Source organism: Perca flavescens, chromosome 13 (genome assembly GCF_004354835.1).
Source record: "Perca flavescens isolate YP-PL-M2 chromosome 13, PFLA_1.0, whole genome shotgun sequence".
In the NCBI taxonomy this organism is placed as follows: domain Eukaryota; kingdom Metazoa; phylum Chordata; class Actinopteri; order Perciformes; family Percidae; genus Perca; species Perca flavescens.
The window spans coordinates 24,667,231-24,691,980 of record NC_041343.1 but is presented as its reverse complement, the minus strand read 5'-3'; the positions used below and the strand labels follow the sequence as shown (position 1 = coordinate 24,691,980).

Here is a 24,750-nt window from a genome sequence, read left to right as displayed (position 1 = left end):
ATGCTTATCGTTTAACTTACTATTTGCCTGAATTAAAAAAAATATTTAGGTTGCGATATTGTGACTAATGTTATGTGAGAATAATTATTAGAGAAATCCTAATTTGTTGTCTATTTGTTTGCTTTCAGGCCAGCAGAAAGAACAAGGATGATCATAGCTTAGCTTTTGATACTTGATGCCAAAGATGTATTTTGTCTCAAAAAGTATTCAAAAAGGTTCAAAACCAAGCCATAATACTGAGCTTTACTAAGAGATGTAGCAATGAATTTATGCAGCATTTTCCAAAGTCCTTGTGATCAATTCAACTTTTGGGGCATCCCTGACAGCAAACATTGAACAGTAAATAATTAAATGTTCACTATAATGGAAAACAGCCGTTATAATATCAATCTCATAGAAACAAAATAAAGCAGAATAAAAATAGTTATACAGTTAATAGCCCATATTTACATATAAAAATATAGCAAAGTAAGATTTAACAAATCAGGTCAGTGTGTGTGTGCATAGGTGACGGACACCGACACACACACACACACACACACACACACACACACACACACACACACACAGAAAAGTCCATATGCATCCAAACATGACCACACACATGCTTAAAAACATGTACAGTACATGCATACAGACACGCATACACCTGTTGTTTTATCAGCTTTTTCTTCATAGAAGAGCCATGCGCTGTTGTTGCATCAACGTTTTACATAGAAATTGAACTGTGTACCTGAAGTGCTGAATAAGTTCAGTTGAGGCGAGGAAAGTCATATTAACCTAAAAAAAAGGAAGTCCTACTCCTTTCTTTCAAACATGTGTGGTCTCCATTTGACTTAATGGCGATATCAACATCCTCTCTTTCCTCTTTTCTTTTCCTCTATCAAAACCTCCTCTTCTTTCTCTTTCCTCCCAGCATCCCCCTCTCCCAATCAGCTGTCCATCTGCCAAACACCACAACTCCACTCATCCTGTCCCCTCACTTCCCTCCCTCCCACGCTCTATTCTTCTCCGGCCCATTAAAAGCTATCATGAAGCTAATTGCCTGTTTGATCAACTCTCTATGGACCAGGAACTGGAGGATTTTAGCCCTCTGAGCATAAGAGGAGAGACGGACGAGGCAGAAGGGATAGATGGAGATGTGTGGGGAAAACGTGCCTCTTGTCAGATGGCTTTCGTTAGTTGGGTTAGCTTGTAATTGTATTCCTTTTGTGTTGTACCGTTTTTAAAAGCTCCTTAGGTTAGGGCTACAATAATTTATCACGATTACTCGTTGACTTCTGGAAAGATGTTGCAATTATTTAACTTAAAAAACAGTGGAAAAAGTCAAATAAATCAACAGTAAAAAAACACATACAACTGTGAAATTTGCCTTAATGCTTTTTCTATTTAAACTTTATTTTTTCATTCAGAACACAAGATAAAATAAGAGTTTACTTGCAAAAAAGAATGAGCTGAATAATTGTTTTTCTCGATTATTCTTTTTTTGTGATCATTGGGAGCCGATATCATAATCACGATTAAATTTTGATTAATTGCACAGCCCTACCTTAGGATACACTTTACTGAAGGTAACTACATAAGAGTGACATGGCAGACACAACATTATAAACAAGTCATAAACGTTTATGACATAATACTTCTTTTAGTAAGTGTCATTCGTTTTTTGTTATGACAAGTTATGGCTAGGGTTAGAGTTAGGGTTAGGGTTCATGTATCACTGCGTCATGGTAGTGTTGTGTGTTCAGGACAATGTCATGTCTCTCTTATGTAGATACCTTCAAGTTAAGTGTTATCATGTTATTTTTCCAATTTCTGCAAAATACCAAGAGCAGCCACTGATTTTTTTAGTAGGTCTTAGTGGCTCAGAAGTCCTCCAGACTACCCCTAACACCCGAGACTTACAGGAACTGGTTTGTAATGCTAAAAAGCTTAGCAAATTACACTTGCATGACCATTATTTTCTTCTTTTTTCTAATAACTCAACTGGTTAGGGGCTATTTAGCCTTAAGAAGTTGTATGAATGTGGCCCCTGGATCAAAATCTCCTCAACAAAATGGGTTAGCAAGAACTCTGGAAATCCGGTGACCACCTTTGGATTGGTTAAGAGTTAAAAACAAAGTTTAGCATAAGTAGAAGTAAGTTCTCCCAAGTGTAACTTTATACAATGAAAATAATTTATTTAGCTACTGCACCTCTGTGTAAACATTACTTTTGCTTGGGAACGTCTTTACTTTCACGATGCTACCGTTCGTTATCGTATCGTGCTGTTTTCTCACCATAAGTCGTTCTGGATCAAGGTACTAACTGACTGCCTGAATGAGAGTGAGACACAAAGATGGTTCAGAGAAAACAACATTTGATGATAGGATTGGAGGAGAGTGGATTAAATGTGGTAGAGGATGAGGAGAGAAGGATGGAGGTGGGGGCAGTGAAGGAGGTCGGTCAGAGGAGGGAGGTTGGCGACAGACTGACTTCGGGAGGAAACCTGACCAGACCCTCGGCTCCACTGAAGCAGCCGTGCTAAAAATAAGACAAGGGAGGCTTCTTCTGCTGACAGAACAACATACATACAGCTTCTATATACACAGGTTGTTTTACAGTAAGAGGACACACACACACACACACACACACACACACACCACACACACACACACACACACACACACACTGCCTAGTGACAATGGATGCACCCTCCCTCCGGTTAAATAATCACCCATTCAGCTCTTGGCTGCTAGGGAAAACATTGTCCATCTACCTCACAGTGCTTTTCCTTTACAAATGAGCTTAATAGCATTTAAATTCACTCAGCTTGCACAGTGCATGGCCCCTTTGTTGGTGTCAAACTGTTGATGAGTTACAAGTGTCTTTGTTCTCACTTTATGCCTTGGTGCTTTGCTCCCAGTCCCAGTCAGATATGCACCGTGGCACAACATTGTTTTCTTCATTCATTCATGATCTTATAGCTTTTGTGGAGTTTTCTGAATGCCGTTGTGGTCTAAGTCCTCAATCTCTCATGCTTCTTCTGATTATCTCTTTGTAGAGGACAGAAACCTTGTTGGCATAGACCATCCACATCGCCACAGGCATCTTTCCTTTCTGATTTGGTCCATCGCCCATCTCTGTGCTCTGTGCGTTTTCTTTGCAGAGGGTGGGGAGGAACGAGGTTCAACAATACGTAAGTAGATTTTAACACGCCCAGATTGCACCACAGAATGCGGAGAGAGGTGATTTCTGTCTGTAAGTCATGGTTAAGGTTGAAGGGCAGTCCAGCAAAACACGACAGCTTCTTCGTCCAAATGAGTTTTTGTTTTAGGCTATGAAGTCTTCAACATGAACAGGCACAGTAAAGCTTTGGTCCCTCCTGAGCTGGAGATAAAGTAAATTCAAGGTACATTAGGTGAACAACACTTTATGGTTGGTTGGTTGGTTGGTTGGTTGGTTGGCTTGTCGAATGTAGGTAGGTGGGTCACAATGGCATTGTCGTCACAATGTCAGCTGCGGCACAGTTGATTGGCGACAGCGTTGCTTTGGCGACAGTTGAGGGGAAGTGGATTTACCTGGCCCCCATCTAGACCTGTCATAATGGCTTCTCCAGGGCCTTGCTGCGGAGCGAGGGATGACCAGGGTTAGGGTTGGAGGCGGAGATCTTGCGGCACACAGTGTTGGTGTTGCTGCACCTGCAGCCAGGGCGCGTGGTGCGGTCGTGGGCACACTGGCACAGGGCAAGGCACAGCCTGGCAGGGGGGTAGCAGCAGAGGCATGGCAGGCAGAGCGCCAGCAGCCCCATGGTGCCCCAGCGGGCACAAGCGTGGGCTGGAGCACAGGAGCACGGCCGGTCAGCACAGTTATCGTCGTCATCCTGGGCGGAGCAGTGGTAGAACAGGCCTTTAACACAGCACAAGCAGGTGCCATACTCCACAGCACTTTCAGCAGAGCACAGACAGCGCTGTCCACAGGCCCAACAGGAAGGAAGGCGGCGGGGGGCGCAGCACTCTTGGCACTTACAGCGACCACACCGCTCGCAGATGAACGAATGAAGGCCCAGCTCAGCCTCGTCATCTGTCAGGCCTTTACCCAATGAAGCATCAGGCTTGAGTTCTCCTTTAGGCTGAGACCGGACCACCGAACCGAGGCCAGAGTGAGATGGTGTCAAACCTGCCAGTAGCCGCTGGTCGGAAGTGGCACTGGTCCGAGACATGGAAGAGCTTATGGTACTGGAACGGCTCAGGTGGGACAGGTGAGCGGGCTGCTGCTGACTTTGGCTGCGAGGCAGGGCTGAGTGGAAGGAAGCCTGGGGGTAGTGGGGGTATACTCCATTAGGGTAACGGTCATCATGGGCATAGAAAAATCCGGACTGGGATGCCGGTTCCAGCGCCACGGGCCTCTCCACATAGTCATTGTTGGCCCGTATGGCACGTATCTGGTCGAGCGACAGCACTGGGACCTCTTGGAGGTCCAGCCCATCCAGCTCTATCCTGAAGGAATGAGCAGGGTCCATCCTGGTACGCCAGGCTGGGTGGCACCACGGCTGCAGGCCGGGGCTGCGGCAAGGTGCTCCCAACACTCACGGCACATCAGATAAACCTGCAAACAAAGAGAGAAAAGAAGGGGGTTAGTGATGATGAATTTAACTTTCAAGAATTCCATCATGAAATTGTAACTTGTCGTTTATCAGACAAACCTGGTATTATACAGACAAATGCAAGTTGTTTTTTTCATTTTATTGCAACTAGCACAACTAGGGCTGCTTTTGTAAACTGTGTATATTCATCCACATATTATTTGTTTATATGGACAGCTAAAGGAAACATCTTTAAAATCTACAAGCCTTTTTGTCTCATTGTATGGTTACAGCAGTGAGGAACATTACCCTTGAATTTCCTCAGAATCCAGACCTAGCACTCCACATATATGTTTATAACTGTTTTCCCCGAATATAATTTTGATGAACATAATTGTTATAATTTATTAATCATTTACTGCCTAAAATCTCAAAAGATTTTGAAAAGTCCCAGAGGAGCCTAAATTCTGTAAATTACTTATTTTATGTGACAGTCTGGAAATACTAAGATATTTAATTAACAACAATATGCATCCAGTGCAAGGATCCAGTGAATGTTTGGGTTTTTTCATTTTAAATGACTTAAGTGATTATCAAAATTGTTGTGTGCACACAAAATTTACATTTATATATCTACTCTTTATTCTCTCTCCAAATGATACGAGAACAATTCAGGCTATACTGTATTCTGTGTTCTCTTTTCCATGAAAAATGTTCCATTTGCTGTGCTAAACACATCCTTTGGTACACAGGAACTGATGGTCTACAACAGAAAAAAGATTTGCCTATTTAGCATGGGAACCAAAGCCACAATGGCTATACACCAAGAAGTACCACCTACAGAAAGTCAAACTGCATCAGCAGAAATCCCAAGTAGGAACTCGTAGTCCTGCCCAGTGTTTGATTGACAGATGAGCTCTGAGAATAGAGCACACAAACACTGAATGCTGTAGGCAAAGAGGTTCACCACATAAAATTGTACTTTTCTTGAAATAAGTGGGGAAAAAATAGAAATATAAATAATCATTGAGTCATTGATCTGTGCCAACAACTCTTAGCATTATAATAATGGTTATTATGTGCTATTAACCAATAAAAGCATTGCTGCTTTCAGAGAAGAACTACATCAAGTAACTAAAGTGTAATACAACTTAAGAATTTTGCCTTGGTTATTGGCAGAGAGGGGACACCACATTACATGCAGCAAACAGTAGCTTATTACTTTCCAAATATTTAAGCAGCACTTGATTAAAGATGGATTTTGGCAGCACAGCTTCCACTCAACCATCAGCCGTGTCATCATGACCGCTGAGGTTCTCCACTGCTCAGACTTCCTCTATTATTAGCCTGCCAGAGCCAAAGAACCATGAGGTCCACACTGTAATTTAGCATCTGTTGAACACAGCTGCTGCTGCTACGGGGGAAACCCACCTGCAGACAGAGAGCCTGGCAGCGTCACCAAGCAGTTACAAAGACCATAGAAGAACTGCAAAGTCACAGTTGTAATTGCAAAACAAATGTTATATAAATATTAAATCAATAAATATAAATCAACAGGTTTAGTTCACGTTAAAGGCTTTGCAAGGTCGCTCAAGCACTGTATATAGATCAGTCCTATTCCGCAAATATTTTTTTTCTGTGGTTCCAACCAAGCAGCAGCCATGGCTAAATGCTGAAGCCAGTAGAGAGATGCCTTAAGACGTGGTTTCTTCAGTGGCTACCAATATCTATATCTTTAAAAAAAAAATTGACTATTTCTTGAAAGATGATGTTGGGTTTTATAAATGTTTGAGAATCATTCGCAAAACTCGAACTGAAATCTGAAAGCATTAGGGCTAATGAGAAAAATTAACCTTTTGTAAATTATTTTTGGTTTGGCTGTGCTAAGTTGCTACGGTATAAGCTAAATAAAGCTGCCCATATATGAAAAAAATAGGTGGAGCAATATACACAAGGTTGTCTCTCTGCAGTGCATTGTAGTGCATTGTGTACTCATTGTAATGCTGGGTGAGACTACAGTTAAATGCTTAATACGGTAAAAATAAGCAAAAAAGTAAATTAAATAAAAGGCCTGAGTCAAGTTGAATATGCAGCTGATTTGATTTCCTGCTCAGACATCAGATGAGCCCTGAATGAAAAGACTCAGAAAACACAGAGACAGAACACTAGAAAAAAAGAAGAAGAAAAAGCTGACTTGATATCCGTTGATCGCTTTGAAAGGAAAATGGGTGTTTTTTTATTTGTGTGTATGATAAAGACCGTAGAAACCCAACCAACATGTACAAATACTGTACAGTCATATACACACACATACTGTACATGCTCAGCTATACATGCACAAAGAAACTGCAGTCATGCCAAGTGGCCAAGGGGGATAGATAGCTGGCTTGGTCCTCACATGGTGCCGGTCCTCTCAGAGTAATGAGGCCAAATGGAAACGCATTAAAAGCAGCTCAGATCATGAGATTAGATGAAGGAGGGAGGTAAGGGGGAGCAGCGTCCACGTGAATACAGAGATATCCATAATACACTGTTAATGTATCAAAGATTTTCTGTCCAGATTCATGTTTTACAAATTGTTTTCTTGTGGTTCACATCTACACAGACCTGCCATAACAAAAGAGGGTTGTGTCCAGATGGTAACCATAGATTTGTGCAAACTCTTGCAAGAAACCCCCTCCCCCCAAACCAACATTTTTTGTAACTTTCTAAAACCGACAATCCAACATTCACAACCACTTCACACAGCTGTAAACACTTTCGTCAGACGTGGTCGGATGGCACATCTACAAACTAGTTTCTTTTGACCATAATCTGACCTTTTAGACCATTGTGCTTCTCTTCCAGATCTTAGCCGCTTAATTTATTTCCTTCTTGCTTCCTGTTGAGATGGAATTATTGTCCTGCAAAGTGTGTCAGCAGATCTACACAGTGATAGGGGTTGTGGGAAACTAAAGGCCACAGAAAGAAAAACATGCAAAAAAGAAACTGCTTTGTGAATGTCTTTGAACAACACCTGTGCATGCAGCCCAGAGAAGCATCTTCTAGCCCTAAATCATGGCTAATCCTCTGCTGATGATGAATTGAGACACTTAATCAGTTTACTTTCTACTTTTGCTGGTAATTGCTGCTGGTTCACCTTTTCAGAAAAAAAAAATCTGCCAATGTTTTGTTTTGTAATGAACAAAGCCCAGAATCACTACTTTTGCCCGCAGAATAGTGTAAAATGTGTCATTGACACCAATTTACGTAAAGGTCGATTAATAATCCCAGTGTATTATCACCATGGTATGTACAGCTAAACAGTTAAATACAGAGAGAAGAAAAAAGACAAGCAAGTGGCCTCAGGAAAATGCAGTGGAAAGGCAATAAGAGCGGAGCGGACAGAAGGGATGGGGGACGTGGATGAAACCCAAGAATGGCAATCCATCACTTGTAGGGAAGGAGAGGTGATTAGCAAGGCGGACCATAGGAACAAAAATAAAACAAAAACAAAAAAACGTCTTCCTTTCCTCCAGGCTTTATAAGGAGAGTTTTTTGAACAAAGCCTGAGCATAAAGGTGCACTGCCCTACAGTGTCTCTCTGTATCTATCACTCAGTCCCCTCCTTCCAGAGGTCCTGCTATAAAGGAGCAGATAAGAAGGCCCAGGTTGGTTAGATGAGGATGCATTTTCAAATTAGTCCGAGTAGAGAGAAGTCCTGGTGACTAATCTGATCAGTCAGACCGGTGGCCACGGCTCGCTCGTACTCTGCCCGCCTATCAGCCCATCTAATTGTTAAAAAGAAGAGGCCTGCCGTCCATTTCCATGAGCTCATATTTACTTACTGGTTGAGCCAACCCCCCAACACGGCACAGATACTGCAAGTTATGTGAAAAAGTTAGACTATGCACCTAGGATGGGAAAATGTGGTGCCTTCAAGTTCAACTTCATGTCTAAACTCAAGCGAAACAAACAAACAATAATCAGAAAATTAAATATCTGGTTTCACCTTATTAAATGTGCTTCTTTTCTCTGTTGTAGTTTGAATAACTTTGAGTTGAGGACTGTTGTTCTGACAAAACAAGACATTTAAAGACATCACCCGAGGCTGTGAGAATTTTTTTTTTGACCTAAATGATCACTGCCATATTGTTTCCCTCAACAAGGAGAACTTGGAAAAAGGTGCCCACTATTTTAAATATATTTTTATTTTGGACATTATTTCTAGCACTGGCCCTGATATCAGCATCTGCACATGAGCTGAATCAGCTGCACTGACAGCTACAGTTGTTTTACGAGTAGTGATGCTCAGTCTGGCTCTGCTGGGGAGTGTCTGCTATCAATAATCGTGTGTGTGTGTGTGTGTGTGTGTGTGTGTGTGTGTGTGTGTGTGTGTGTGTGTGTGTGTGTGTTCTTGTTTAACTACATTTGTGGGGTCCAAAAATACACTATACTTGTAGGGTCAAAATGCTGGACCCCACAACTTAAAAGGGCTGTTTGAGGGTTAAGACTTGGTTTTAGGGTTAGCGTTAGAATGAGGTTATGGTTAGGGTGAGGGTAAGGGTTAAGGTTAGGCATTTAGTTGTGATGGTTAAGGTTAGGGTAAGGGGCTAGGGAATGCATTATGTCAATGGCAGGTCCCCATAAAGATAGTGAAACGCTGTGTGTGTGTGCGTGTGTGCATATGTGTGTGTGTGTGTGTGTGTGTGTGTGTGTGTGTGTTTTTAACATCAAATCTGTGTTAAAGGTTCCCTGTGGAGTTTTTGACCTCTGTTTTTCTATAAGGGGGGTACCAGTTTTGTTTGTCATGTGAGCGCACACGAGGACGCGCACGCAGTTAATGCGACACACAGTCCTACCAATGGTGTCACACTATTCCACTGATGAATAGGTGGCGGTAACACACCAATATATGCTGCAGTTTGGCAACAAAATCAGGTAAAAAGACAACTTCAGGCAAATAAATATGGATGAAACCGTACAAAAAAAAACTGCATTGCAAATATTTTATGATGAAGGAAATTAACTCTACACATTTGTTAGACCTCAAGGATACATACAATGTGTTTTGGGAGCTAACACTGAAGGTAAACATAAATTTCCTTTTACAAATAAACTCCACAGGCTCCCTTTAATGTGTAAGAATTCTGGTTTTCAAGGATACATCTTCTAAATAGTAGAAGGGAGAGGTGTCTAAACCTCAGCAGCATTTAGTTCTGATTAAACCCTGACAAACTGGCAAAATTCTGGAATCTTAAAATGCCTATACATGTTCAGAACTTACTGTGTTTCTCAAAAACTCTCAGCTATGGAAATAATAAACTGAAGTTGGGTTAGTTTTATCTCGAGACACCCTGAGGATGGCAAGTAGGCCGATGCATTGCTCTATGTTTATAATGAACTAGCCCATATTTATTTAAGTCCTTTTATTTCTAACCATCCACTTGAGTACCTTACCCATGGATAAAGGCATTTTTTTTCCCATTGCAATAGTTACAATTTTGTTAACTTATACTATAAAAGAAGTCCACATTCATTTTATTTCATGCTATCAGCCATAGGGCTGCGTATTAAGATGTTTTGATATGGGTGCCAATACATCACCCAAGTCTCAGTACCAATACCAAAACATTATCTGAACACCTTTTTATTTACTAAAAACTCCCCTTCTAAATTGCATCAGTGTTGTCTTAAAGGTCCCATGACATGGTGCTCTTTGGAAGCTTTTGGCTTCACTGCAGAATTACAGCCACTAGAGCCAGTCCCACAATGAGCTTTCCTTAGTATGTGCCATTTCTGTGTCTGTAGCTATTAGAGGAGTGGCCTTGGTGTGGCCTTGACCAACTGCCACTTTGCTCGTTTAAAAGCCATGATGTCTCTCTCTCATTGGTGGGACAAATTCTCTGGGCTGGCAAAGCAGAGAAAGGGGAGGTAACCTTGCTTGGTTTTGAGGCGGGTTTAGGTGTGACACAACGAAAAGCGACATGGCAGCTTACACAGATGAGATGAGCGTAGCTATCGTGCAAGTTTTATCAGAATTAGAAAGTATTCCTTCATTGAAAGAAGAGCAAAAAACAGCACTGGAGGCTTTTACATGAGGAAAATATGTTTTTGCTCTTCTCCCGACTGGTTTCAGCAAGAGTTTGATCTGATTGGTTGATTTGGCCCGTCTATCACCAACATAGGAGGTGATAGACAGATGGTTTATCCAATCAGCTAACCAGTATTTTCGCCCCTTCCCAAAAGTTCTCCAACGGAAATTTCCCAGTAGGATATGCTGAGCAAATGCAAAGCAATCCATCTGGCGGAGTCAGGTTAACCATAGGCAGGCTGTGGGAAACGCATATTAATGTTAAAAAACCTCATAAAGTGAAATTTGCATGCCATGGGACCTTTAACACAGTAGTTGTACACAAATTTTGCCTAAATAAAATGCAGTCTAAAATGATTGGGTCTGATTTAGATCAGGGGATATTTGATCAAAATGATCAATGTGGGTCTTTTCTTTTCTGAAAACTCCTGATGGTTTTATTTCTGTCTTGATGAGTGGTATAAATAACTCATAACAACAACAATAACAAAAAACTTTATACTTTATATTCAGTCCCGTTGCTCAATGATCAACAAATTCTCCTGATCAAGTTTTTGTGTCAAATTCTTTTGATACATTTTGCATATCAGCCAAATAATTAGGATCTATTATATTTAGATGACCAATGGTGTGTTCAGGGGAAGCAGGTTTATGGTTCAAACTTAACTAACATTGCTGACAGCACAATGAGTGATTTATTTAGTAGACAACCCATCTGGCTCAGAGGACCGAGGCAGCATCATAACATTTCAAAGGGAAAAAAGTTTTTGTTTTACATGTATCTTTTCTTTGTGATGAATTGCCCAAACATTGCATTGTGTAAAATGTAAAAATGAATGTGAGTGAAACAAACCAAACAGAGAGAGTCACAGAGAGAGGGAGCTGGTGTTTCAAGCGGCCGTCAGTGGTAACCTGAGGATGGTTGTGCTGGGGGAGTATCAGTAATGACTGAGCCTCTGCCCTGACACACACACACACACACACACACACACACACACAAACCTTCACTCTGTTCCACAAAAACACACACTGTATACACACTCTCTCTCTGCTTCCCATTTACATTTACCATTTACACTGCCAGGTTTAAACTGAGGCTTCTGTCTGCAGTGTAACTGTTTACATATTTACAAGTTAGCAATTGCTTTAAAAATAACTGAATTCAGTTTCCTCAAAAATAGCTTAACCCTCGTATTATGTTGAAAAAAAATTACATTGATGATGTTACGGGTCAAAATGACCCGTACAGTGTAAATACACTCAAAACAAACTTTTTTTCCTCATCACAAACATTTTTTCCCCCAAAACTGTTTTTACCAATTATTTAGTGAAAATATTTCCAGTATACACTTGCATATTCCATGCATAGCTAGATTTGGCATCCTAGGATGCCCATATTTTGATGCCATACTTGGCAGGCTTGTTGGGCATGTACTGTCAGAAGGGACAGGGCCCCCTGAATGGAACAAGGTGTTCATCTACAGTGACATGGGGACCAGGATTGTACAAGACAGGTAAAATTTTGACCCATTTATCCCCTACATCTCTGATCTCAGCTAGTTTGTCTCTTTCATGTCGACCAGCTCTAGTGTTGTGGAACACCCAAGCTTTCGTATGAATTGACTCCAAAGACATTGTTGTTAGAAATATTGGCCTTCCACTCTCGTCATTCCACAGACTGGCAGTTGCTTCTCCTTTTGACTTGTACACTCCAGCTAATACTATTCAATTTAATTCAATTCAATTTCATTTATAGTATCAAATCATAACAAGAGTTATCTCGAGACACTTTACAGATAGAGTAGGTCTAGACCACACTCTATAAATTCCAAAACCCCAACAATTACACTAATTCCCCCAAGAGCAAGCATTATCAGTGGCTGTTGCGACAGTGGCAAGGAAAAACTCCCTTTTAGGAAGAAACCTCGGCAGACCCAGACTCTTGGTAATCGGTGTCTGACGGGGCCAGTTGCTGATGTGATGAACAGTGGCAAACAATAGTCACATTAGAGATAATGGAACAGTGACTTTGAGGTAGTCATGTAAGTTCATGTCATAGCAGGGCACATTGTGTCGTACTGAGTAGTGCAGTCTCCAATACCGCATTTTGATGACAGTCTGTGTGGTGATGTTGACCATTTTATGTTACGATCTTTAGCTGTCCATGTTGAGGATGATTGCTGTCCATTGTTTTCAGCTAATGTAGAGACTACACCAGACTAGTCCCCTGAATCCTCTTCATCATAGGAAAATTCACAATCCGGATCGTCAATAACATTGTTGTCGGTCTCTGAAAGATCCTCTGACTCTGAAATCTCTTCCTCTACATCACTATTACCATCAAAAATCTGTGCTGAAACTTCTTCAGTTGCAAACCTTTTGGAGCTCATTTTGTAGTGTGCGTGTCAAAGAGATGACATTACAACAGAGAAGAGGACAAGCGCGAGAAAGCTCCTCCTCCTTTACACAAACACACACACACACACACACACACACACACACACACGGTTCTAAATGGGTGTTGAAAATCTCTGGGTCAAAATGACCCGCAACATCATCTTTGTATACAAACTCTGAACAGACATTCCACTACACATCAGTGTGTCCAGATTTTATGAACAAGTTCATGACCCTAAATGAGGAAATGTCATACAATTTCATGAAGAAAAAAATAGGTTAACCAGTATTTTGGTCAACACAAAAACGCAAATGGGTCAAATTGACCCTTAACATAATACGAGGGTTAAAGGTCTTAGATTTCATTTACAAAAATCTTAGATATTTCTTTCTTTTTTTTTTCAATTGCTGGCTATAGGGAGACGTACACCTAAAACCTAAAAATTATTGTTTTGACAGTAGATTGTGCATGCATCAGCCTGTTCAATCATTTTTTGTGGCGTTTGAGTCGGCAACATCAGACCTGTAGCAAACGCTGTCACTACTGCTAGCTACAGTAGCTAGGAAAGTCATCGTCTCATTATGGTGTTGGTTATAGCAAACATTTATATGAACTTAATCCATCTATCCACTTTATGCCTGTCCGGGTCATATTAATTAAATTAAATATATCATCAGGAATTATTGTTGCATACTGCTGGGAAGAACTTAAAATGTGATATACTAAATAATTCAGGGCCATATAGTCCCGTTTTGGCTGGAATGGCCATGAAACGGGTATTACATATCATTCTACAGTATGTGGTATTAAAAACGTATTTTAAAAAGTCTAAAATTCAACCAGAACACTGCAGAAACCCGTTGTATTCTCTCTTTAACTACCTTTGTGCATGCCAACTACCCAGTTCTTTTACCTGTGTCAAATAAAACCGAAACTAGCTGAGCGCCACCAGATTGTGATAGGCTAATTTAGAACGGCCGAGTGGCAGAGCATCAGCGGTAGAAAATATGTATCTGTATAAAAATGTTTTACTTAAATAAACCAGTGCTAATAAATAGCAAACACACACACATACTATCTATTTGTCACTGGGTTAAGTGTGTTGTGACATCTATTAGCTTATTGTTGGTCTTCTGACAATTCTGTTCGGTAGCTGACTAAAATGCCTGTCACTATTTAAGTAAAAACAAAAATGTTCCAGGTTAAAAAGTCACTCATTCAAATGTCAAAAGTAAACGGAAACATATAAACTGTGCTGATCCCTTGTCTGTCCACTGACTCCTTAACTTCCGCTGGGTCTGGACTCGACCTGCCAATGGTCGATTGAGTTTAATGGACAGAGCATCGCTGCATCTCTCACCGGTGACATCATGGTTTCAGGCTATTTTAAAATTGACTGCAGTGACCCTTCGCCTTGGAATGAGGAGGGGTTGCCCTCTCCTCTCCTTTCCTGTCGTCATCTCCTCTCTTCGTCCTTCCTCTCATTTTTCTTCCTATCCTGTCACCCCCCACATCAGCTTCACTGCCTCCCTTCACTCTCCCCTTTCATCCCTTCTGTCCGTCCTTTACTCCCTTTTCTTTTCTTTTCTGCTTTTTGGCCTTTTTATGTCCCTCTCTTGCTCTCCAAAATATTTACCATATTATTTAAGGAGAGCATGAGTCCTCACAAGAAATAATACTTGACCAGTGCAGCTCAGCAGTGACCATCGCAACAATTGAAAAACCCAACAAGTAGTTTAACCCTCCAAGATCCATCTTTGTCTTTTTTAAGGGGGGGTACAGGGGATCTTGGATATAGCGGGTCAACAGTCAATGCATTCTCATGAACGGGTTCGAATGATATCGTACGGAAAGTTATGCACACTTTTATGCAATTTTTGGAAAAGTTTTTCAACAGAGAACATAAATATTAATTTAACCTTTGTGCATTCAAAGAAAAAGCCAGCTGTCTGACAAATCCAGAGCTGTAGCCAGGATTTTAGAAACACTGAGGTCATGAGTCTAAGTTCCCCCAGTGCTTTCCCACTCCCACTAAGAAATACCTGACAAGACACCAAAAGCTCTGTATTTATTTTATGTTTATTTAGCTATTCTGTTTTATATTCTGTAAATTGTACCCTCTTACATGATGTTGTAAGTGCAGTTTCACCACATCCTCTCCCAGAGTTCCAGGATATAATTCTGGCAAAGAATATATATTTTATTTCAAATTAACATGTTGTGTGCCTAAAACAGCCACGTAGAGAAATTGGTTTCAAAGCATGTCTGTCTGAATCTGAATCTGTAGCGTAGCCAGAAATATTGTAATGGTGGGCTTTGCACATAATAGGATGTCTGAAACAAGTCGGAAGGAAGCCTTAAGTTCTGCCCTATTAGATCCTGTTAGGGATGTCACAATTCTCTAAATTCACGATTCAATTTGACTTGCGATTTTTGAGGTCACCATTACATTTTTGATTTAAACATTTTCTTTTTAGCAGTGATGGTAATGCCACAATAACAGCCAGTAGAGTGTCAGATGGCAGAAGGGTACTTTACAACGGTAGTTTGAGTTCTTCAAAATTACCAAAATTGCAATTGTGCACCATTAGTTCACCGAGACACCCATGAATGCACCATGAAGTCCCGGAGCCTGCATGCTTTACCTTCATTGTTTGTTTACACAACTCACCCACGGGGCAGGCAAAAATGTTGCCTACTGGTGACTTCAGGTTGTTGTTTTTTTCAGACGTGCCTAAGTAGGACGGGGGTAGAGAGAGAAAAAAATACTGAGAAATCACCGATCCTCCATTTGATTTCGATAGTCGATCGTGACACCCCTAAATCCTATTTGAAATAACCCTATTAAGATAACAGTCACGATCAGTCGAACGACGAACGCCGTGCAACCAGTAACCAGTAACAAAGCTCAAGCACGGCGTTCGTCGTTCAACTGATCGTGACTGTTTTCACAAGATGACGCCTGCCTGTATACGTGAACGGTACAGTCTTAAACTATCAATTTAATAAACTGTCTCAATGCTTCGGTTTACATGTAGGTACCCTCATTATGCTATTGTTGAAGTATGGTGCTATTTTGAGCCTTGTTAGGGGTGTAGAAATAGCGATTTCTTTTTACTTTACCAGTGCCCCGATGACTAGCGTTATAAGCTAATTAGCGGTTTGCGCTAAAACTGGTCACATTCGATTAGCATGAAAACATATCCCAGAGAACGGTCGACTCGGTATAAATCTGTTATTAACCTAAATAGGTTCATTTTGCGCTGGATTTCTCCTTTAAAAGGAACAGAGTGGGCCCATTTCAATACCTCAAAACCATTATTTCCATAGTTCCACCTAACCCCTTAACGCCAACTGTCGCTAATTTGCATCAAACCCCATCCATTCCGACTGCAGGCGAGATAGCGTGTGTATTTCCCCCAATGCCGGTTTGTTTACATGCGATACATACCTAGGAACCTTTTGCATGCACTGGTTTCTCGTAGGACCGGTCGGAGATACAGCCGGTTCACGTAAGCGAAATTAACCCTAACCCTACCCCTAACCCTACCCCTAAACCTAATCCTACCCCTAAACCTAACCCTAACCCTAAAGAAACTACTGTCAATGTTAGGGAGTAGGAGAGTGTTTTCTTTCTTGCCGTTGTCAAGATCCATGTATTTGTCATTTACAGTTTAGAAGTTCTAACAACTTTGTGACATGAATGAAATCTACTATGTGTTTTATTAATTTTACCATTTTGTAAAGAATTTTACCATAATGCCTGTTGTCGCTAATTTGCATCATACCTAAATTTATATCTATTCCATATGCTATAGACAAATTAACAATCTCAACTTAATTTAGCATCAGCTTGGAGCCAGAAACCCACATAATATTTTGTTTATATAATTGTGAATAAATTCAGGCGTCAAGGGGCTAAGCTTTGTACACCAGCACATTGATTCCTACACACTTTATCCTCAAAGTCATCGTTTCATTTCATATCCAAAGTTGTATATTTTTGATTCACCGTGGTAGAAAACAGGTTTGTTTGCGGTCTAATGCCATCAAAAGTGTGATGGGAGTAATCAACTGTGGTTGCAAATTCTGATCGGGGTGCCGCTATTGTACAAAGTCATCACAAAAAGCTTTGAAAAATCTTGTAAAAGAGGAAATATGGTAAAATAACACGTGAAATCAAGAAAACAAGAGTAAAGTCATGAGCTGCATATAAAAATATTTAAACCAGCAGATTCATAAGGTCAAAACAAACTACAGTGCTGCCAGCTTTCTGGATACATATAACTGTGTGAGACCCACAGGCGCTAAGACCCAGGGGCCTTCCTCCTGATGCCCTCCGGGAGCACAGCAGGATTGAATGACAATAAACTGGATGAGATACCGGATGTGCCGAATCTGACCCCAACGGAAAGACTGAAATAGACACTGCAGACCAGCAAGTCCAGGCAGGGGGGAGAGAGCAAGAGGGGAGGGGAAATAAGAAGCAGTGAATGAGTGAGGGATGGTGATGCTAATGATGATTAAAATAAAAGTGGTGGTGGTACGTTTGACTCAAATTCACAACTTTGCATGGAAATCCCACTTCTTGGCAGCAATTTAGCTTTCTTGCCTGATAAAATGACTTGAACCATTGTTAGATAAATAAAATAGTTGCTAAAGAATGTTTTGTCAATCGACTAGTCATCCACTAATCAAACCACCAAGCAATTCAGCCCTGGCTGAGACCTCCAGCTTCCAAAGGGGAAACAATTCAATTAATTTGTAATTGGAGTGAATTTTTGATTCACTTCAATACAATTGGGGTTTTTCTTGTGACATCTAGTGGCCTTTGGAGGAACTAAACCTTAAGACATTTGTACAAACTCTGCTTTGAAGGTTGCTTCCTGTTGCTAAGCGCTAACTGCACTAAATGCTGAACTTTGACGTCTTCTTCAAACTTTGAGGGTCTCGTCCTACGAATTATCCAGCTGAAGTTTGATTTACTCAAAATGTTTCTAAATGAAAAGTCTTCACTTTTGCTAAAGCTTTTATGAACTGTAAATACTGTAAATGTCATTCTCAATCAGAAACTAAGTAGAACAACTGAACTATATATACTTTACTGTATTTCTCCATATGTCAACCGTTATCGCTTTGAGGAAGACCCAATGTTCTTTTTCTTTCATACTAAATTGAGTTGAAGGTCAAGGCTGTTGTTTTTTTTCTCTTTTCTTTTTACAAAGTTTTTACTGTTAATATTTTCTCTTTCTTTCCACAAGTCTGCGGTTCTATAGTGCATCAGTCAATGCATTAGCTCCTCTCTGGCATACAAAATCCCTCCATCGCCATTCACCCCCCTCTCCATCCAACTTACCACCCATCCATTTCATAATTCATTCATCTATCCGCCATATTCCCCTGTTCCACACATGCTGTCTCCTCCCTTCCATCCATCCATCTATCCATCCCTGGTCAATCAACAATACCACTCTTCTCATCCCATTCACTTTCTTTCTCTCTTTCCCTTCCCCCCCATCAATCCGTCCCATCATTTGCTCCTCCACCCGCCCCTCCAGTCCCACCCCAGCGGAGATGGGTATTGACATTCTGCATCCGACCTTGAGGACAATCAATCCCAACCCCACATGTCCCCATCACACTTACACACACACACAGCAACTGCAAAAACACAGTGAGACAAATGTTAACATGCAGTTAAACAATCGGTTGACTATGACTATTTCACTTTGATCAAATTGGGAGGATCGTTCAGAAATGTGCTCCCTCATGCTTCTCTTAAGCCCCTTTCACACATGCACTGCAACGCTGAACTTATCTAGACGTTACCCGGAGGAGCTCAGTGTTTCCCACACATAGACTAATGTGTAACGGTGCGCCATACAATCAACACCGGCCGCCACATATTGCGTTTCGTTATTATTGTATTTTTTTTAAACGCTATTTAAAACACGCAGTGTATTCTTTCAGCTGCATTTCCTTTCCCTGCTCTCCTCCATCTCTTTGTCACACACACACACACACACACACACACACACACACAGCCCCTCCCCTCCATGAAAACGAGAGAAGACGGCTGGCGAAATTCACAAGTTCACGAAAGGTTGGTATCTCGTGAACACCTTTACTATTATTTCTCTGAATACAGTGTTGTCAGTGTGTTAATGTTGGAGAAGAACGGTCATTTACCTGAAGACACAATAACTGGAGAGACGACCAGATTCGGGAACTTCTATCAATAAGGGCCGACGCTGAAATCACCAGACAAATTAAATGAACGGCAAAATATTTTTTTACGAACTGGCTACGTGACCGCGGTGCAATCTGCATCATATCCTGCCTCCTGCATGCTCTACCCAGGCGCCACACCTCGCCTAAATCAAACGTAGTATTTCCAGTGAGTGAGAACGCATCTGACACAGGCAATCTCCTGTTGTGTGCTATATGTGTAAAAGGGCCACTCCGGACAATGTCAGGACCATATTGTCTGGAGTTCATATGAGAAAATGGCTACTGATTCAAACATATGCTTAAAGTCGCCTAGGTTACTATAAAAGTCAGTAGAAACACAAATTGATTGTAACTGTGCAGACTAATAAACTGTCAACCAGTGATGGAGTACTCGAGTCCTGGGGCCCGTTTCAGAAAGCAGGTTTAGTGAAAACTCTGAGTTTGTTAACCCTGAGATGAGGGAAACTCTGGTGTTTCTGTTTCAGAAAGAGAGGTTAATCAAACCTGAAAGAGAGGGGCAACTCCAGCTCATTTCAGAAAGAGAGGGAACTTAACCTCAGAGTCAGTAACTATGGTAACAGAGTCTGTGAACCTAACCTGGTCCAGAGCAGGTTTTCTTCAAGAAACCTCGAGAGAAAATAGGATTGATTTATTAACTGTGTTAGGCAGACTATAAATTGTTTGTTTTTTCTCAAAACATGGCATTTCCTTTTGTCAAGGATCCCGTTGATGAAGAAGCTGAAATAACTTCGCAGGGAGTTAAACATACGTCGGGAGCTGATATTGAGGCCCCGACTATAGATGCATTTTCATTTCCAGATACTAGCCTACCTATTTGAGTGGTATCGTTTTACTTCCCAGTCTATCAGTTATGTAGCCTACATAACCTTATCCGTCCTCATATCACTAACATCACCCATCGTGGACATGCTCTTACATCCCAGCAGATTCTTGTGTCGCATTACGTTTTTTTTGCAAACGGCAGTTTTCTTTACAACATTGGTGATGCGGAGCATATAAGTAAATACTATATTGGAACTTACGCATTTACTCTAGAAGCAATTTTCTCCCACGCAAATTCTCTCTCTTTTACAGCAGCAGCTGTGTTGTTGTTTTTTAACAACAAACATGTTCAAACTTGCTGTATGTGCGCATGAGTATTTCCGCTGACCGATTTGTTTGTGGTTGTTACCATGGTGAATCGTAGTATCATGGCTCCATTCATGCTGCCTTTTTATTGTGGTGGTGCACGCGCTTAACTCTGAGTGAACCTACTCTGAGTTGATTGAACCAACTCAAATCTGAGGTTCTCTGAGTTCTTCAGAGTTTCCCATCTCAGGCTAAATCAGAGTTCAGGGCTAGACTCAGAGTTTGTTAAACCTCCTCCTGAAACGGGCCCCAGGAATCGAGTCTCTATTCTCTGGACTCGAGTCCAATTCAAGACTCTATTCCCTGGACTCGTGACTTGACATGGACTCGCGGACTGAGGACTTGTACTTGGACTCGGATATATAAAATCGGACTTGAGCATTCATGAAAAAGGACTCAAACGGATATATTGATATAAGATATTACACTTTTCCTGTTGTGGGCTCCAAGACCGGCCGGGAAGCAGCTGGGGAGACGTTCCATCCAGAGCTGATGTTCTTTTGGGGGTAACACCCTTTACTTCACCGACAGTATTTAACAAAAGATGAAGCCACCATGTCTTGAGAAGCTTCTTGTTTATTGTTGACTGTTAACTCACTTTATCGTCTTTGGGATGTCTTTTTCTCTCTCGCTTGACAACACACTCACTGAACGCTGCATTCTCGCTCTTACTTTCACTACTCTTGTAACAAAGGAATTGATATTGATATACTGTATGCAACTGTAGTGCATGATTCGCGGGCTCCCTACTACATGTTCACATTTGGAAAATGCAGAGAGAGATGCGCCCGGCATAGTGAAGTTCGCCTACACTGATTTTACATTCAATGCTGGAAATAGCACTGCTAAATGTTGTTTAGAAAAAAGTCAGTAAATAAACTCCCTTTGCAATTGTGACAGTAGTGTCTTTTTATTTAATGTAGACCCTCTTTTATTAGTATATCAGCTCTTTAAAGATGCCAAAGTGGAGAAATGTAGATAGTCTTGGAATTCAACACAGACTCAACCTTGATGACTCGACTTGGACTCGAACACTGGGGACTCGAGACTCGACTCGGACTCAAACTCAGGTAATGGTGACTCGACTTGGACTCTTCTTTGGTGACTCGGACTTGGACTTGAACACTGGGCACTCGAGACTCAACTCGGACTCGACAGTTGGTGACTTGACTACAACACTGCTGTCAACATGACTAATTCACTCTCTCTAATAATAAAATGATAGTTTAGACCAATCCGTCCACCAGGGGGGAAGGAGATTAGCGTTTACATGATCATGACTTACATCATTACAAACCCATCCTTCCTTGACTGTTTACCCACCCAACTGCAGCCAAGAGATGAAAAATGGGGCAGGGAAAGAAATACATCTTGTTGAAGTCACCAGCCGCATTATTGAACACTATTCAAACAGTGAAGAGAAACGGGGAATTTTGCCACCAGATAACGAGGAGGCACCTTTCTGCTCGTCTCGTATGTGGCTGCAGGGGATTTAGGAATGACCGGGAATTACCAGTTCAAGTATGTTTGATAGGGAAATAAACCAGGTTGCCCTCTACACACTTGTTTGTTATACCAAATCTTGTGAGTTGTGATTGGTATTGAAAGACTTTTCCCTAATTTCTAGTAAAGAAAGAAACCAAAACTTTATCTTAATCTTAAGACCCAGAAAACTGGCAAAATGTGCATCTTTAGCAATGTTTCATGAAAATAGGGCGTCATTTTTTTTTTTGTGCTTGGTGCAAAATTTCAACATCCTGTCCATCTGCATCTGGTTCCCACCAAGTTTTCAGAGCCCCAAAATGCCTTCTAAATTACTTTCAACGTGTCTTTTAGAACCTAGAGCCATACTATGTCCTACTTTACCTCTATCATATTCCCTTAAGAAGTATTTTTCTGCAGTGAAATCTGTAGACTCTTTACAATTGCAGCCTCAATATTAAGTAAAACGAAAGCTTAAAATAGAATCACATTCCAAGATACAAGGCATGTTTTGAAAACAAATTCCTTACTTTCTCTATTCTCTCTGGAACTTTTTCATGTCAAGGTCACGCAAATCATCAATAGTTCATCAGCAGATCGTATAACGACAGAATGAAATTATGATTACCTCTGATTGGTGCGAGATCCATTCTGCGGCGGCGTGCTTGGGCGTCCTGGGTGTCTGTGTGCGCCTCTGACAAATAAACTCTACAATATTCCTATAATATCCCTTTTAATGATTTATAGTATGTCTATGGAACCCAGTGATGAATTTATCTGAAACCTTAAATCACTTTTGTGATTTTTGTAATGTCTTAATCTTACTGTATGATACTGAAGGAGGTTATTTAGCTAAAATACTTCTATGATATCCACCTACAGTAACTTTATAAGATTACTGTAGCTCTTTTGTCTTAAGGGTGTGTGTTTGTAGGGAGTCAGAAGGCTGGGAGGATGCTCTCTCTCAGCATGACGCGCCCCACTCCTCCTCCGCCTCTTCCCGGAGCTCTTCCAGGAGTGCTCTGATCCCAGTACGTCCTCCTGAAGTCGCCTTCTCCTACACCTCCCGAAAATGCCAACCAGTCCCTTTATGCACGCTGCATCGAAGGGCTCCACTCTCTGTCCAAGTTGTAAGGACATTCAAGTTGCAAGAGATGCTTGTGATGCGGGGATCCTTTCAAAAACAGGCACAGTTTTGGCAATTGATTCCTAAATCTGCAGTTTTAGTGTCCTCAGTTGCAAGAGGAGAAGAAGAAGTTAAGTATCTCCATGCAGAGTAGAAGGAATGATGTGAAATACTTGCAACAGTAAAATATTCTTGGGTGTAAAAAAAAAAAAAGATAAGAGAAAACTGCAGTTTGAGGATGGAGTGAGAACCTTCTTAAGCCAGAGATTAAACCAAGAATCTTCCTTTTTTTTCACGATTTAATTTTTTTTTCTTTTGCCTTCCTGCTTTAGTTTCCTCTCCTCTCCCCAAGAGATGAATGACTGAGAGCTGGATGCACTTTCTCTCTCTCCCTTTCTCTCTCTCTCTCTCCCTCTGTGTGTGTCTATCTCAAACACACTCACACACACACTCCAGTCACCCCTCCCCTCTCTCTCTCTCTCTCTCTCTCTCTCTCTCTCTCTCTCTCTCTCTCTCTCTCTCTCTCTCTCTCTCGCTCTCTGTCTTTCCCCTCCCTCTCCCATCACTGAATTCAAGTCAATCCAGTTCTGCTTTATGAACATGACAGGGCAGAAGCACTGAAACAAAAGTTGACATTGTATAAAAAACATGATACTGTCATTTTTTCATCTTATTTTAAATTCAAACTGGTACATGTGGTGGAATCCAGGAAGGATGTACTTAATTATGGTTAGTGTTGGGTAAGGTTACTTTTAAAAGTAAATTGTTAGATTACAAGATTACTGCCATTAAAAAGTCCCTTCTGACTGAGGAAAGTAGCTTGTAACAAGTACTTTTCCATTACAAAAGATCAAAACCCCTTTACCATTCCATGGACATGTTGGTTATATTGTCCAGAGGGCTCCCAGCCTACTTCATGCCTACCTTTGAATGCTAGTGTTGTGGAGCTGTGCTTAGCTTGCAGGTGCTTCTTCAAATTTGAAAAGCTTTTTTGTCTGAGCTACACACTGACGCAACCGAAGGATTAGATACCTTCCACTGGTAAAAAGCTACTTGCCAAAAAGTAGGAATAGGTGCATAAACAAAAGAAATGGTGCAAATGTTTAAGGCAGGGAAAGGTATTTGAAAAGTAACGTATTGCTTATTGAAAACGTAACTAATAACTTGAATTGCAAAACTAGCGTGTTACGTTACTCGTTACAACAAAAATGTAATTGAGTATTCTTATGCATTAGTTTGCAACGCCAAAAGAGAAAAGCGGGAGCAATTCATTAATTTGTTCTATAAGGACAAGTGACATCACTGACAATATGCTGCATGACTGTAATATGAACCTCTTCCTTTGTCTGTGTGTGTGAGTGGATGCTCATGCATGTGCGTGTATGTGCCTTTGTCTCTTTTGGTCTGTGCCCTTACTCAGCAACTTGCAACCATCCGGACTAAAGCAAGACACACCAGTGTAGGCATACAAATGTGCATGCGCGCACACACACACACACACACACACACACACACACACACACACACACACACACACACACACACACACACACACACATTAAAGTAACCGGACACTGGTCCCTAATGGGGGTGGGGGGAGCTCTGTTTCCTGTTGAGGAAAATATCTGAGATGAAACAAACTGCTGATAGAAACACACTGAGGGGGGGGAATACAGACAAAGAAAATGTGATTATCTAAAAGAATTCTTTTTTTTTTTTTTTTTAAG

At 41.1% G+C, this 24,750-nt stretch overlaps 1 protein-coding gene across 2 annotated transcripts; it reads right to left on the bottom strand.

Annotated features, from left to right (window-relative positions):
• Positions 1 to 1,481: 1,481 nt before the first annotated feature.
• LOC114566798 (protein sprouty homolog 3) lies at positions 1,482 to 23,356 on the bottom strand. 2 transcript variants are annotated; one of them, XM_028595553.1, is made up of 2 exons: positions 22,526 to 23,356; positions 1,482 to 4,587 (listed from the first exon to the last, which is right to left on the bottom strand). In XM_028595553.1, exon 2 carries the CDS (start codon positions 4,499 to 4,501, stop codon positions 3,581 to 3,583), a length of 921 nt encoding a protein of 306 aa, XP_028451354.1. In that variant the 5' UTR covers positions 4,502 to 4,587; positions 22,526 to 23,356; the 3' UTR covers positions 1,482 to 3,580. The 2 variants fall into 2 exon arrangements, with proteins under 2 accessions (XP_028451354.1, XP_028451355.1); XM_028595554.1 differs by lacking the exon at positions 22,526 to 23,356 and adding an exon at positions 19,225 to 19,278.
• Positions 23,357 to 24,750: the final 1,394 nt, after the last annotated feature.

Excerpts from the sequence above, each read along its gene's own strand:
- LOC114566798 (XM_028595553.1), bottom strand. The coding sequence starts at position 4,501 with ATGGACCCTGCTCATTCCTTCAGGATAGAGCTGGATGGGCTGGACCTC.